Source organism: Scyliorhinus canicula, chromosome 28, assembly GCF_902713615.1.
Source record: "Scyliorhinus canicula chromosome 28, sScyCan1.1, whole genome shotgun sequence".
NCBI classification, from domain to species: domain Eukaryota; kingdom Metazoa; phylum Chordata; class Chondrichthyes; order Carcharhiniformes; family Scyliorhinidae; genus Scyliorhinus; species Scyliorhinus canicula.
In genome coordinates this window covers 692,733-707,932 of record NC_052173.1, presented here as the reverse complement: position 1 = coordinate 707,932, position 15,200 = coordinate 692,733, and the positions used below count along the sequence as shown (strand labels likewise).

General features: G+C 47.2%; 1 protein-coding gene across 2 annotated transcripts in view; it reads left to right on the top strand.

Annotated features, from left to right (window-relative positions):
• LOC119958182 (receptor tyrosine-protein kinase erbB-4-like) overlaps positions 1–15,200 on the top strand; it is a 182,972-nt gene that overhangs the window by 84,248 nt on the left and 83,524 nt on the right. For both annotated transcript variants that reach the window (XM_038786532.1, XM_038786533.1), the window contains exon 2: positions 1,258–1,409. In XM_038786532.1, the coding sequence (XP_038642460.1) occupies positions 1,258–1,409 (152 nt within the window). The remainder of the gene's footprint in view (positions 1–1,257; positions 1,410–15,200) is intronic.

The window sequence follows — 15,200 nt, the reverse complement described above, 5'->3', positions numbered from 1 at the left end:
TTACAACAATCAATGCTCGTTGTCATGGTAACTAGTGCTGAGGTAAGCTTTTTATTCCAGATTTATTAATTGAAGCCTAGGTCCCCAGTGCTTTAGCCTGGGCTTCTAGATTATTAGTCCAGTGACATTACCACAACATCGCCATGCCCCTGATTTTGAAGTCCTCCATCCTTGTTTTCAAATCTCTCCCTGGTCTCGCCCTTCCCTAGCTCCGTAACCTCCTCCAACCCCACAACCGCCAAGACCTCTGCATTCTTCCAATTCGGGCCTCCTGCACATCCCCGATTTCCAGCTCTCCACCAATGGCAGCCGTGCCTTCAGCTGCTGGGGCCCTAAGCTCTGGAATTTCCACCATAAACCCCTTCAGGTTTCGCTCCTTCAAACATTTGGTCATCTGCCCTCACATCTCCTTACGTGGTTGAGTGTCAAATTATGTTTGATGATCTTTGTTCTTTGTTCTCTTTGTTCTTTGTATCACTCCTCTGAAGTACCCAGGGACATTTTACTGCACTATAAGTGTCATAATATACATCTATGTCTATGATGGAGTGCAGACAGGCAGTGATTGACACACAGGATGACCAGTGAGCACACAGAACACAGCAGCCAATCACCAGACAGGACACCAACACTGTAAAGCCTGAGGGCACCAGTTTCCCCGCTCTCTCGGGACCCAGCTACTGAGACAGTCAGAGTCCACGAGCTAGCCAGTGCAAACACCATGTGGTAGCTAGTAAGTCTGGTTAGGCTAGTACCAGGTCTCCAGTCAAGTGAGCATAGTGTCAACCCACAGTTGAACATGTATAATAGTTTAGATGTTAAATAAAACCGTGTTGCATCTCATCAAGTGTTGGAAGTCTGTCTCTTGCTACACTGCATCAAGTGCAGTCCACATAGACCCAGCCTGCCCAACACATCAAGAAGTGCTCTACAAATGTAAATGGTTGTTGTAATGGGTTAGAGAATCAGGAGTTGCTGTTCACTCTCTGCAATACATTCTGGTTGCTCACCCTATGGCTTGGGTTAATCCTATACTTCTGCTCTGTGAACTGAAATGAGTAACTACCGCAGAGGGGCAGAGCTGCGAATGGGACAAATGGATGACGGAGGAGCTGATGCCCATACTTGCCCAATGCACCATGTCTACCTAATAGGTGATGCTGCCACGCCGATAAAAATAAAGGCGGCAAGACACTGTAAATGAACTGCTGAATGCAAGCTCGTGTTTACTGAGGGTATCTGTTTGTGTTTTTGCAGTGTGTGCTGGCACAGAAAACAGGCTGAGTTCACTATTTGGCCAGGAGCAGCAGTACCAGCAACTTCAGAAGATGTACGTGAACTGCGAGATTGTGATGGGCAACTTGGAGATCACCAACATCAATGCCAACCGAAACCTCACCTTCCTGAGGGTAGGGACAAAAGGCTTTCTGCTGTAAAAGGAGATTGACTCAAGCATTTTTACTCGCGCCGTGTTCGGTTTACCCATCACCCCTGTGCTCGCCGACCTACATTGTCTTTGTCAGAGAACACCTCAATTTTAAAATTCTCACCCTTGTTTTCAAATCCCTCCATAGCTTTGTCTCTCCCCCTATCTCTAATCTCCTCCGGCCCTACAACCCTCCGAGATAACTACACTTCACTAATTCCGACCTCTTGAGCATTTCCGATGTTTTAAAAAAAATTTAGGGTAGCCAATTATTTTTTCCAATTAAGGGGCAATTTAGCATGGCCAATCCACCTACCCTGCACGTCTTTGGGTTGTGGGGGTGAAACCCACGCAGACACGGGGAGAACGTGCAAACTCCACACGGACAGTGACCCAGGGCCAGGATTCGAACCCGGGTCCTCAGCGCCGTAGGCAGCAATGCTAACCACTGTGCCATCGTGTTGCCCTGCATTTCCGATGTTAATCACTCCACTGTTGTGGCCATGCCTTCAGTTGCCTTTCACAGAATCACAGAATTGTTCTGGTGCAGAAGGAGGCCTTTTGGCCCATCCATGTCTGCACTAGCTCTCCAAATGAGCATCATGGTTTAGTGCCATTTCCTTTGCCTTTTCCCCTTGAACATTGTTTCTTTTCAAATAATCATCTAATGCCTCGATTGAACCTGCCTCCACCACACTCCCAGCTCGTGCATTCCAGACCCAAACCACTCGCTGTGTGAAAAAAGTTTGTCTCACATCACATTTTCTATTTTTACAAATCACTTTAAATCTGTACCATCTCGTTCTTGATCCTTTTACAATGGGAACAGTTTCTCCCTGTCTACTCTGTCCAGCTCCTTCATGATTTTGAATATCTTTATAAAATCTCTTTTTAGCCGCCTTTTCTCCCAGGAGAACAGTCCCAACTTCTCCAATCTATCCTCGTAACTTTAAAAATTAAAAAAAAATCCAATTTTTTTTTCCAATTAAGAGGCAATTTAGCATGGCCAATCCACCTAACCCTGCACATCTTTGGGTTGTGGGGGTGAGACCCACGCCAACACGGGGATAATGTGCAAACTCCACACGGACAGTGACCCAGAGCCGGGATCAAACCCAGGTCCTCGGCGGCGTGAGGCAGCAGTGCTCACCCACTGTGCCACCGTGCTGCCCGATCTATCCTCGTAACTGGAGTTTCTCATCCCTGGAACCATTTTTGTAAACCTTTTCTGCACTCTCTCCAATGCATTCACACCTTCCTTCTCATGTGGCACCCTGTACTGCACACACTACTCCAGCTGAGGTCTAATTAGTGTCTTGTATAAGTTCAGCAGAACCTCCTTGCTCTGGTACTCTATGCCCCGATTACTTTTACTTTTTATTTTTTATAAATTTAGAGTACCCAATTCATTTTTTCCAATTAAGGGGCAATTTAGCGTGGCCAATCCACCTACCCTGCACATCTTTGAGTTGTGGGGGCGAAATCCACACAGACACGGGGAGAATGTGCAAACTCCACACGGACGGTGACCCAGATTTGGGATTGAACCTGGGATTCGGCGCTGTGGGGCAGCAGTGCTAACCATTGCGACACCGTGGTGTCCCCTATTCCCATATTAATAAAGGCCAGGATACTATATGCTTTATTAACTGCTCTCGCCACATATCCTGCCTCCTATCAATGATCTATCTACAGATAAACCCAGGTCCCTCTGCTCCTGCACCCCCTGAATTGTACCCCTTATTTTATATTGTCACTCCACGTTCTTCCTACCAAAATACATCACCTCACACTTTTCCACATTGAACTTCATCTGCCACTTATCTGCCCATTCCACCAATGTGTCCACGTCCTTTTGAAGTTCTACACTGTCCTCTTTACAGTTTACAATACTTCCAAGTTTCATGTCATCTGCAAACTTTGAAATTGTCCCCATGCACACCAAGATCTCGATCATTAATGTATATCAGGAAAAGCAAGGCTCCCAATACCGACCCCAGGGGAACATCCACTACAAACCTAAGCCCAAGGCTTTGGAATTCCCTTTCTAAACTTCTCCAACTCTCTCGTCTCCTTTTAAGACGCTCCTTAAAACTTCCCTTTCAGACCAAGCTTGAGGTTACCTGCCCCAATATCTTGGTGTCAAACTTTTATTGATGATGCATTTGTGAAGCCCTTGCGATATTTTTCTATGTTCAAGGCACTATATAAATACAAGTTGTTCACAATCTAAAAATATCGACATCTCGATTCAACCTCAGCAAATATTAATGGTCTTAATGAATTTCGATTTATATTCATAAGCGTTCACACACTCAGACAATCGTGATCATGTTTGCATGTGCTCATTTTTTAAAATTTCACAATTCTGTCTTTTTCACCAACATGGTGTTGTGTATTTTCAGGATCAATGGTTATGACTAATACTCATTATTTGGGTCAAAGATTTGTTGAATTTTGGTCTCCTACCTTTTTGAATTGCCACTCATGTGGAGTGCTCTCTGTTCAATGGCTTCTATGCTGAAAAGCAGAATGGAAAGATGTGGTAAATGCTGTGAATGGGGAGATCCTATTCTAAGTATGCTAGCAAGTTATATCAACATGAACTGTCACTGGCGCAACCCAGACTCGAGAAGGCTCTTCTTTAATACAAATTCTGAGTGTATAAGTTGATCCAAGACGTGCTGAGTTTGAATTCAGATCACTTGGACTTGTTCTATGACTCCAATCTGACTGACTGGCATAGGCAGGACAACCATAAGGTTGGAGATGACGCAAAGATGGCTGAACTAGACATGAAACTGTTTGCTGTACTATGGGCACCACCACAATTGATTTTGGTGTCCCTGAACAAGGGGGGGGGGGGGGGGGAGGGGGGGGGGGAAAGGGGGGTGGGGGGAGCGGGGGGGGGGGAGGGAAAGGGGGGCGGGGGGAGCGGGGGGGGGGAGGGGAGGGAAATGGGGGGTGGGGGGAGCGGGCGGGGGGGGGGGGGGGGAGCGGGCAGGGGGGGGGAACACACAAAGGTTGCTGAACAGTGACACTTTCTCCATGCCCTCACTCCTGCTCGCCAAAATGTACACATGGCTTCCACAGTTGAATAGTTCCTTGACACCCCATCCGAGATGAGATATAGGGAATTTACTTTTATTTGTTCTTGGGGTGTGGGCGTCGCTGGCTGGGTCAGCATTTGTTGCCCATCCCCAATTTCCCTTGAACTGAGTGGCTTGCTCAACCATTTCAGAGGGGGCAGTAAGAGTCAGCCGTATCGCTGTGTGGGTCTGGAGTCACATGTAGACTGGACCGGGTTGGTGGAAGGGGTTAGATATCGGGGTTTACCAGCACATGTGAAACCCTATCCCAGCAAGTCATTGTCTTGAGGTGGTGGGGGCAAAAAGGAAGTTGCATAAAACCCCAAAATAACTGTAACTCCTCCCCTCTTTGCACTCCCTCCATATTTAATGAATTAATTTAGCTGCAGTCAAACGTTTCCAGCCAATTAACATTTCTAAGGATATCATAGAGGCTGCTACTTTGCCAATTTCTATAGTTCCTTGTGGATTGAACGACTCCCGATCTCACTTTTCCTTAAGATTGGTGACAAACTGAAAGAAGTTTGAAGCAAATGTCCATCAAGACTGCACTTCACACAGAAGGGGACAGAAATCTACTGACATCTGTTATGCAGATATAAAGTGGACACCTGATCAACTAATGTATGTGCACATTTAAGAAGGGAAGTGCTCCTCTTGCCAATACGGACCGGGCTATTCAGAAGGCATCGAGGCACGAGCTGGAATCATGTAACATGGCCGTCCAAATAGTTAAATAGTAACACTTGTTGTCGGACCACTTTGTGACATTAGTTTGCCCAGTTCCTGATTCACAACATGATAAACCTATCTGGTAACTCACAGTGCTTACAGGCAACAGGACCCTGTGGTTGCACTGGTTTCTGCTTAGATGCGGTTTTGGCCTATTTACTCACTCCCATGACTGATTTCTTTCTTTTTAAAAAAATGCATTTTATTCAAACTTGTATCAAAGTAGGTGACAGCAAATAAACACCCCGGGAAACATTCTTCCCAACAATCAACTATACAGTTTGTACAGATTTTTCTCCTTTTTCAGCCCCCATTCCCCATTACCCACCCCCCCCCCCACCCCCCTGCGACGAACAGCTCCTCAAACACGGTCACATACATCCCCCACCTTTTCTCAAATTCCCCTGCTGAGCCCCTTAACTCAGACTTTATCTTCTCTAATCGCAGGAAGTCATACAGGTCACCCAACCGTGCTGCTACCCCCAGTGGCGATGCCGACCGCCACTCCAGCAAAATTTGTCGCCGTGCAATCAGAGAGACGAAGGCCAAGACATCGGTCTTCCTCCTCTCCATGAGCTCCGACTTCTCTGAAACCCCAAATATCATCGCCACCAAAGGGTCCGGGTCCACCTCACTCCTCCACTATCCTGGCTAAGACCGCAAACACTCCCGCCCAGAATCTTCCCAATTTTTCACAACCCCAAAACATGTGCACATGATTCGCTGGCCCCCACCCACACCTCTCACACTCATCTGCTACCCCCTGAAAGAACCCACTCATTCTCGCCCGAGTCATATGCATCCTGTGCACCACCTTAAACTGTATCAGGCTCATCCTTGCACAAGAGGAGGTCCCGTTTACCCTTCACAGTGCCTCACTCCATACTCCCCAATTGATCTCCATTCCCAACTCCGCTTCCCATTTCTCCTTGATCTTCACCACCCGCTCGCCTCCCTGCTCCCCCAGCCACTTATATATATCCCCAATTCTTCCATCCTCTTCCCATAACTGATTTATGACTTCTATCAAGAGGTTTCTGCTGCTGTTCCGGCTGGACAACTTTTGGATGGCCTCCTCTGTGCTGCCATGGAGTTTGTCCTGAGCTGTCAGCAGAGCCTCCAACATGGTGGACACCCAGTGTCATGTTCATGGTGCTGCCCATTAGCTCAATGTTGGACAAAACAGTCTCCATGCTCTACGTGAAGCTCTATTGGAGGTTTCCATGCTCCAAGCCACTAGCCGATTGTGACAAGGGCAGGATTTTAGATATATTGGATTATAAACATTTGGCAATTTAAGAGTTAAAAGCCTGGGTTCGAGTGTGTTTGACTGCAGTAGTCATGTTTTTAAAAATGATCTTATTTTGCAAGACCAGAAAGCTTTTAGGAGCCAGAAGTGAGATTGACCAAAGTAAAAGCCTGGGCTAATGCACTGATGTTTGACTAGGGGTGGGGCTGGGGGTCTTTGTGTTTTCAGCCTGAGGAGTTAATTGGTTTACAGCATGGGGAGATTATGTCATTGCTGGGTGGAGCTAAGGCATTCAGACATTTTGAGAAAAAGTTTGGGTTCAGTTAACACTGGCCGAGTCCACAAGGTCTTTTGCTCTCATAGTAAAATAGTTAGAAAAAGATTTAAAGCAGTGCAGACTTGTCAGAGGGCAAGGGAGAAACTGCAATAAACCAATTGAAACAGCTTTTTAAAAATAAATTTAGAGTACCCAATTATTTTTTTTCTAATTAAGGGGCAATTTAGCGTGGCCAATCCACCTACCCGGCACATCATTGTGTTGTGGGGGCAAAACCCACACAAACACGGGCAGAATGTGCATACTCCACATGGACAGTGACCCAGAGCCAGAATCGAACCTGGGACCTCAGTGCCGTGAGGCAGCAACCCACTGCACCACCGTGCTGCCCTGGAACAGCTTTTTGAAGACATCTAACCAGAGTATGCAGGAGTTCTAACAGGAGCCTAATCTGTTCTGGAAAGCAAGTATTACTCTGTGCCATTGGGATGAAAGCTGCCTGGTTTTTTTTCTCTTCACAGCTAAAATGCTCCATCCCAGGCAACATTTGGGCTGTCTTTAAGTGAAGCTGATTTCCCATGATCGCTCTCCCTTGCCCCACCCGAATGAATAGCGCTGGCTTCCACTTGGTTCATGACAATGAGCTGCAAGCACCAATTCATCCTCGCTTCTGCAATCATGCTCCACACCAGGGTCTTTCAAAGTGCGGGTGTCGGAAGGGTCGCGGAGCGATCAGGTTACGCTGTTCCCACGGTGGTCCCAATCGCGGGAGACATGCCCAACGGTCGCTACTGACTTTCAAATTGAGAATGATGGCCGCTTATGCCTTTCAAATGATAAGAAATAAGGCAGTGTGCAGTCTTTCGGCCAGAGGCAGCAGCAGAGAATCGGTCACATGCCCAGCATGTACACTTTTTAAAAATATATATATTTTATTCCAAAGACAATTGATAACATACACAATATAAACATGATTGAAAAGTTTGTCACCCCTTTTTCTCCACCCACCCACTCAACACAATCTGCTGGAGAGAGCTGCTCAGGAGAGTTCAGGGCAGGACAGAGCAGTGCTAGTGTTAGCTCTGTGCAAAGCTCCAGTCCCTCTGGTTAACAGCCTACAAAGAAGAAACTTAACTCCGGAACAAAGCAGCATAAAGATGATTCCTGGGAAAACAAAGTTTGAAAAACACTGCTCTACATGACTGAATTTCTAGGTCAAGGTGTTTACTTCACTCCTGTCTTTTTTTTTAAACCTTAACTGATGATACTTCTCTCTTTCTTGGCAGCAGTACATCGATTTCTATCCAGGCTTGACTGGATATTTTTTTTTCTGTCTACTTACTGACTATAAATAGGTTCTTTCTGAGGAGTTTGTGGCTTTTGTACCTTCTACGAGAAACTAAACCATTTTGGCAAATAAACACGCAGGGCACAGACATTCTTTATTAGATTGAGTAAAGTGGGAGGAGTATTTCTCATTACACAGTGAGCCTGCTTTCAGTCAGTCATGTGACTGATTTTGTGCTTAATCATGGAACAGGCTGTGATGTTTTCGCTCTTCGGACAGTGACTCATGCTGTTCTATGAGTCCAGTGACACTTCAGCAATTTTTGCAAGTGGTCCTTAATGGCAGACTGGTTGGGGGGGGGACGTGGGGGAGGGGACGGTGTGGGAAGGCAGTGTTAAGGTGTGAGATTAGCCAATATCATATTGAATGGTGGAGCAGGCTTGAGGGGCCGAACGGTCGTCTCTTGTGTTCTCGACCCAGTTGTGAGATGTCTCCTTTTTGCAGACGACACTAAAGTGGGGGTGCTGTGGGGAGAGAGGATTCCGTTAAGGTTTTGTGGAGCGATTCAAATCTGTTATCCAAGTGGACAGGTGAATGGGTTTTCAGATCAAGATCTGCTGGATATTGCAGGAAAGGTTCAACACCACAATCAGGCAATGGAGAACATAATGAGAACAGGGTGACTTTGGAGCATCACTTTAGCTCGAGATAAAGTGGAAATCCAATGAAGACATCAAATTGAATGTTGGAATAGAATATAAGAACAGCAGAGTACAAGTCTACAGAGGTGACGCTGAGAGAATAGAGAAGGGATTTGAATACCGTGTGCAATTGTTCACTGCACTTCCAAAGGGACGTGCCTGCGTAGGAGAGGATAAAACAAGTGAGCAATAATTAGAGAATTTCAGATTGACACAAGAGAAAGTGGCCGGGATTCTCCGGCTGTTGGGATTCTCTGTTCCCGCCTGTAGCACACCCTAGCCCGCGGGTTTCCCAGCGGCATGGGGTGACTTCAATGAGAAATCCCAGTGACAAGCGGCGGAAGTAGAGAATCCTGTTGACACTGAATGGTGCACCACCAAGAAACATGGGGCTGGGGACCGGAGAATCCTGCCCACTAGTTAAAAGGTGGGATCCCACCCAGATTCATAATTGACAATATTAAGGAGAATGCAAAATGTTTGGGAATTAAAGGCAGCACAGTGGTTAGCACTGCTGCCTCACAGTGCCAGGGACCCGGGTTCAATTCCGGCCTTGGGTCTGTGTGAAGTTTGCTCTTTCTCCCTGTGTCTGTGTGGGTTTCCTCCGGATGCTCCGGTTTCCTCCCACAGTCCAAAGATGTGCAGGTTGGCTGGATTAGCCATGATAAATTGCCCCCTAGTGTCCATAGGGTTACTGGATTACGGGGATAGGGTGGAGGCATGGGCTTAAGTAGGGTGCTCTTTCCGAGGGCCGGTGCAGACTCAAGGGGCCAAATGGGCTCCTTCTGCACTGAATGGATTCTATGATTCTCTGAATGTTGATGTTAACTCATAAATTTAATAAGTGTAAAATATATTATAGGTAAAGAAATGCCTTTCCTGAAACAATGAATAACGTTCAGAATGGCCTATCTGCTGAGGGAGGGGATGTTCAGACTAGAGTTGGATGTTAGATTGGATGAGTTTGGGAACTAGCTGCATAAACACAGCGGGTTGAATGGCCTTCTCTTATTCTTTACTTGTTGGGTTAGTAGAATCTTAGACTAAGTATACCAATAAACAATTTACCACGGGGGTGGATTACAACGGGGCCCAGTTGTGCCTCCAACAGACATCCATACATTTACATTCCTGATTGCAACCAGGAGAAGGAACCCAAACCATTTTCTGACTTTCCCCTCCCCCTAGATGGGAGACATTTGAAACACCACCACCCCAGCTGAAATAAATAAATAAATCCAGTGCCAACTAGGAAGTGAGCGTATGGACCTTTGCTGGTTTGCATGGCTCAATCGTCCACTGTGCAGTGCATTCACAGACTATTACTTCAGGGAAGCTTGCTGATGAATTACATTAATTCTCAAATCCAGTTCAAATGTTACTGATTTGAACTCCACTGATGGACCAGTGAGTAAAGAAACACCACATAGCATCGTACTAAACTGTAGGGTGGGGGAGGGGAGCAGTAGAGTGGGATCTGATTACGTGGCTTTTTAAATTTTACTTATTTTGTCCAAGCAAAAGTTCCCTATTTTTAAACTTGACATCATAGCAGCTGGGATGAAAGTACTTCAAGGTCAGCCTGTGTGAAGCTGATATGCACAGCGTGGAGGTAGTCCATCCAAAACAGGCTTCTGTGCAGCTGTCAATCTCCACTCAGAATGCACAGGGACATAGCTGTGTTAATCCAGAATGGGCGGCTGCTGCTGACTCGGGGGTTTTTCCTGACTCGGCAGATCCTGGGGTCTGTGTGGCCACTTTTAATACGTCATCCCAGACACTGATTGGCAGCAGGCTCTTTGGCTATGGAGATCGAATCGCACCTGCTCCATGGTTGCAGGAAACGTGACAGCCAAGTTGCACACAGCAAGATCCCACGCACAGCAGTCTGATAATGACCAGACAATCTGGTGATGTCGGTTAAGGGTGGAATGTTGGGCAGGAGACCAAGGGGAGCTCCCATGTTCTTCTTTGAAATAGTGCCGTGGGATCATTAACATCTATCCAAGTGATCAGATGGGCCCTCAATTTAACATCTTGTCTAAAAGCCTTCTCCTCTCTCTAGAAAGAAAGATTTGCACTTATGTTGTGCATTGCATGACCTCAGGACGTCCCGAAGCATTTTGTAGCTAATTACGTAATTTTGAAATGTAGTCATTATCGTAAATGCGGGCAGCACGGTGGCACAGTGGTTAGCATTGCTGCCTACGGCGCTGAGGACCCGGGTTCGAATCCCGGCCCTGGGTCACTGTCTGTGAGGAGTTTGCACATTCTCCCCGTGTCTGCGTGGGTTTCGCCCCCACAACCCAAAGATGTGCAGGTTAGGTGGATTGGCCACGCTAAATTGCCCCTTAATTGGAAAAAATAATTGGGTACTCTAAATTTATAAAAAAAAAAAAAAAAAAAAATTTATCGTAAATGCAGTGCGGCCCCAACAAATTCAAAATGTTTATCGGGGAGTGTACAGCTTCATGTGTACATAGAACATATAGTGCAGAATGACATAGAACATACAGTGCCCATTGAGTCTGCACCGACCCACTTAAGCCCTCACTTCCACCCTACCCCCGTAACCCAATAACCCGTCCGAACCTTTTTGGACACTAAGGGCAATTTAGCATAGCCAATCCACCTAACATGCACATTTTTGGACTGTGGGAGGAAACCGGAGCACCCTGAGGAAACCCAGGAAGAACGTGCAGACTCCGCACAGACAGTGACCCAGCGGGGAATCAAACCTGGGACCTTGGAGCTGTGAAGCCACAGTGCTAGCCACTGTGCTACCGTGCTGCCTTGCACAATACTGTGTTATTGCCCTGATGCAACTTGGGTGTGGAGAGAAGCCATTGGAAACCATGTTGGAAAGTGAGGTGACTATCTATTTACTTGAATTCTTCACAATTCATGGACTGGTCTACCTGTGATTTCTGTAAACTTGGCTGAATGATCATCATTCACTCTTTAACGCCTTGATTTTAAAATCAATTAGAAAGAAAATCCATTCTACATTGCAAAATCATTTTTATGGGACTCTCTTCCTTGTACGTGGAAAAACCATCATGTTACAGTCTGCCTCTCTGCCTGCTCTAAGCATTGCAGTGTGCACCATTACAATGCAGGTTAATTCATTGCAAGTACAAAAATACTGCAGATGTTGGAAATGTGAAATTGAAATGGAGAATGCTGGAAATACCTATCGGGCAACATCTCTGGAGAGCAAAATGGACTGAAGGTTTCAGGGCGGTGATCTTTTGTCAGAACTCTACTGGAAGTCACAGCCGAGGCTGACACTTCAGTGCAGTACTGAAGGAGAGCTGCAATTTTGAAGCTGCTGTCCTTCAGACAACACTTTCGGGTGAATGGAAAAGGTTCCAGAGCACCTTTTGAGGAATGGTCACTACTCCCCCTTAGCCAACGTGATTGTTATGTTGTGCGTGGGTCTTTGTTGTATGCACATTTGCTTCAATACAAGTGATTATACTTCAGAAAGTAATTCTTTTTTTAAAATAAAATTTTATTGAGGTATTTGAAAATCTTTATAACAGTAACATAAACAATGACATCAACATGGTAAAATAAACATCCCCCCCCCACCGCAGCCCAATCTTCACACACCTCAACCGTACAACAACAAACCCCCCCCCCGCTTTGGAATACTGCATCTGCTGACATTTTAATTTTCCCCGAGAAAGTCGACGAACAGTTGCCACCTCCGGGTGAACCCAACCGTTGACCCTCCATAGGCGAACTTTATCTTCTCGAGACTGAGAAACCCAGCCATGTTACTAATCCAGGTCTCTATACCTGGGGGCTTCGAGTCCCTCCACAATAACGAGATCCGTCTCCGGGCTGCCAGGGAGGCAAAGGCCAAGACATCGGCCTCTTTCGCCCCCTGCACTCCCGGCTCTTCCGACACTCCAAAGATCGCTACCTCCAGACTCGGTACCACCCGTGTTTTTAGCACCGTGGACATTACCTTAGCCAAACCCTGCCAAAACCCTCTAAGCTTCGGGAATGCCCAAAACATGTGGACGTGATTTGCTGGGCTTCCAGCGCACCTCGCACACCTATCCTCTACCCCGAAAAACCTGCTCATCCTAGCCACCGTCATGTGTGCCCGGTGGACTACCTTAAATTGTATCAGGCTGAGCCTGGCACAAGATGAGGAGGTATTAACCCTGCTTAGGGCATCTTCCCATAGACTAACCTTTATCTCTCCTCCTAGCTCATAGAACATAGAACATAGACAGAACATAGAACAGTACAGCACAGAACAGGCCCTTCGGCCCACGATGTTGTGCCGAGCATTGTCCGAAACCAAGATCAAGCTATCCCACTCCCTGTCATTCTGGGGTGCTCCATGTGCCTATCCAATAACCGCTTGAAAGTTCCTAAAGTGTCCGACTCCACTATCACAGCAGGCAGCCCATTCCACACCCTAACCACTCTCTGAGTAAAGAACCTACCTCGGACATCCCTCCTATATCTCCCACCCTGAATCTTATAGTTATGCCCCCTTGTAACAGCTACATCCACCCGAGGAAATAGTCTCTGAACGTCCACTCTATCTATCCCCCTCATCATCTTATAAACCTCTATTAAGTCGCCTCTCATCCTCCTCCGCTCCAAAGAGAAAAGCCCTAGCTCCCTCAACCTTTCCTCATCCTCCCACTTGTTCTTCAGCTCCTCCACCGGGGTTTCCTCTGCCTCTGAAAGCTCCTGGTGAATATCCGATACCTTCCCCTCTCCCACCCAGGTACTGGAAACTACTCCATCCTGTATCCCCCGTAGTGGCAGCAGCGGGAAGGCCGGCCCCTGTTTTCTCAGGAAGTCTCGTACCTGCAAATACCTAAAACCATTCCCTGCTGGCAATTTAAATTTATCCTCCAAAGCTTTCGAGCTGGGAAGGCTCCCGTCTATAAATAGTTCCCCATCCTTCTAATTCCTGCCCTCAGCCAACTCCGGAATCCGCCATCGAGCCTACCCGGTACAAACCTGTGGTTATTATAAATCAGGGTCCAAATCGATGCTCCCTCCACTCCCTTATCTCCATTGCCCCCAGATTCTCAGAGCCGCCACCACCACCGGACTTGTGGAGTATCGGGCCGGCGAGAATGGCAGAGGTGCCGTTATCAGTGCTCCCAAACTGGTGTCTTTACATGACGCCGCCTCCATCCGCTCCCATGCCGACCCCTCTCCCACTACCCACTTCCTAATCATGGCTATATTAACCGCCCAGTAGTAATAGCAGAAGTTTGGCAGCGCCAACCCATCCTCCCCTCGACTGCGCTCCAGCAACACCTTCGTCACTCGCGGGGTTTTACCCGCCCACAAAAAGCACAAAATAACCTTATTCACCCGCTTGAAAAAGGCCTTAGGGATGAAGATGGGGAGGCACTGAAAGACAAACAGAAATCTGGGGAGCACCGTCATTTTCACGGTCTGTACCCTCCCCGCAAGTGATAGCGGGAGCATGTCCCATCTCTTAAAGTCCCCTTCCATTTGTTCCACCAACCGGGATATGTTTAACTTGTGCAGTGCCTCCCATTCCCGGGCCACCTGGATTCCCAAATATCGAAAGCTCTTCCCGACCATTCTAAGCGGCAGCTCTCCCAGTCTCTTCTCCTGTCCTCTTGCCTGGATCGCAAACATCTCGCTTTTCCCCATGTTCAATTTATACCCCGAAAAATTGCCAAATTCCCCCAGGATTTGCATTACTTCCCCCATCCCCTCCAACGGGTCCGAAATGTACAAGAGCAGGTCATCTGCACAGAGCGAGACGCAGTGCTCCACCCTCCCCGAACCAGCCCTTTCCAGTTTCTAGAGGCTCTTAACGCCATGGCCAATAGCTCTATGGCCAGAGCAAACAGTAACGGGGAGAGGGGACATCCTTGCCTCGTCCCTCGGTGTAGTTTAAAATACCCCGACCTCAGTCGGTTGGTACGCACACTCGCTACTGGTGCCTGATAGAGAAACCGCACCTAGTCAATAAAGCCCTCACCAAACCCAAACCTTCCCTGCGCCTCCCACAGGTAATTCCACTCCACCCGTTCAAAAGCCTTCTCTGCATCCATTGCTACCACCACCTTCGCCTCCTCTCCTTCTGAGGGCATCATAATAACATAGAGAAGCCTTCGAACATTGGCCTTGAGTTGCCTGCCCTTTACAAATTCGGGCTGGTATTCCCCTATCACCCCCGGGACACAGTCCTCTATCCTTGTGGCCAGTATCTTAGCCAGCAGTTTGGCATCCACATTCAGTAGAGAAATCGGCCTGTATGACCTGCATTGCTCTGGATCCTCTTCCCGTTTTAGGATCAATGAAATTGAGGCCTGCAACATTGTTGGGGGAAGGACTCCCTTCTCTCTTGCTTCATTAAATGTCCTCACCAGCAGTGGGCTCAATATCTCTGAAAACTTCTTATAGAATTCCACCGGG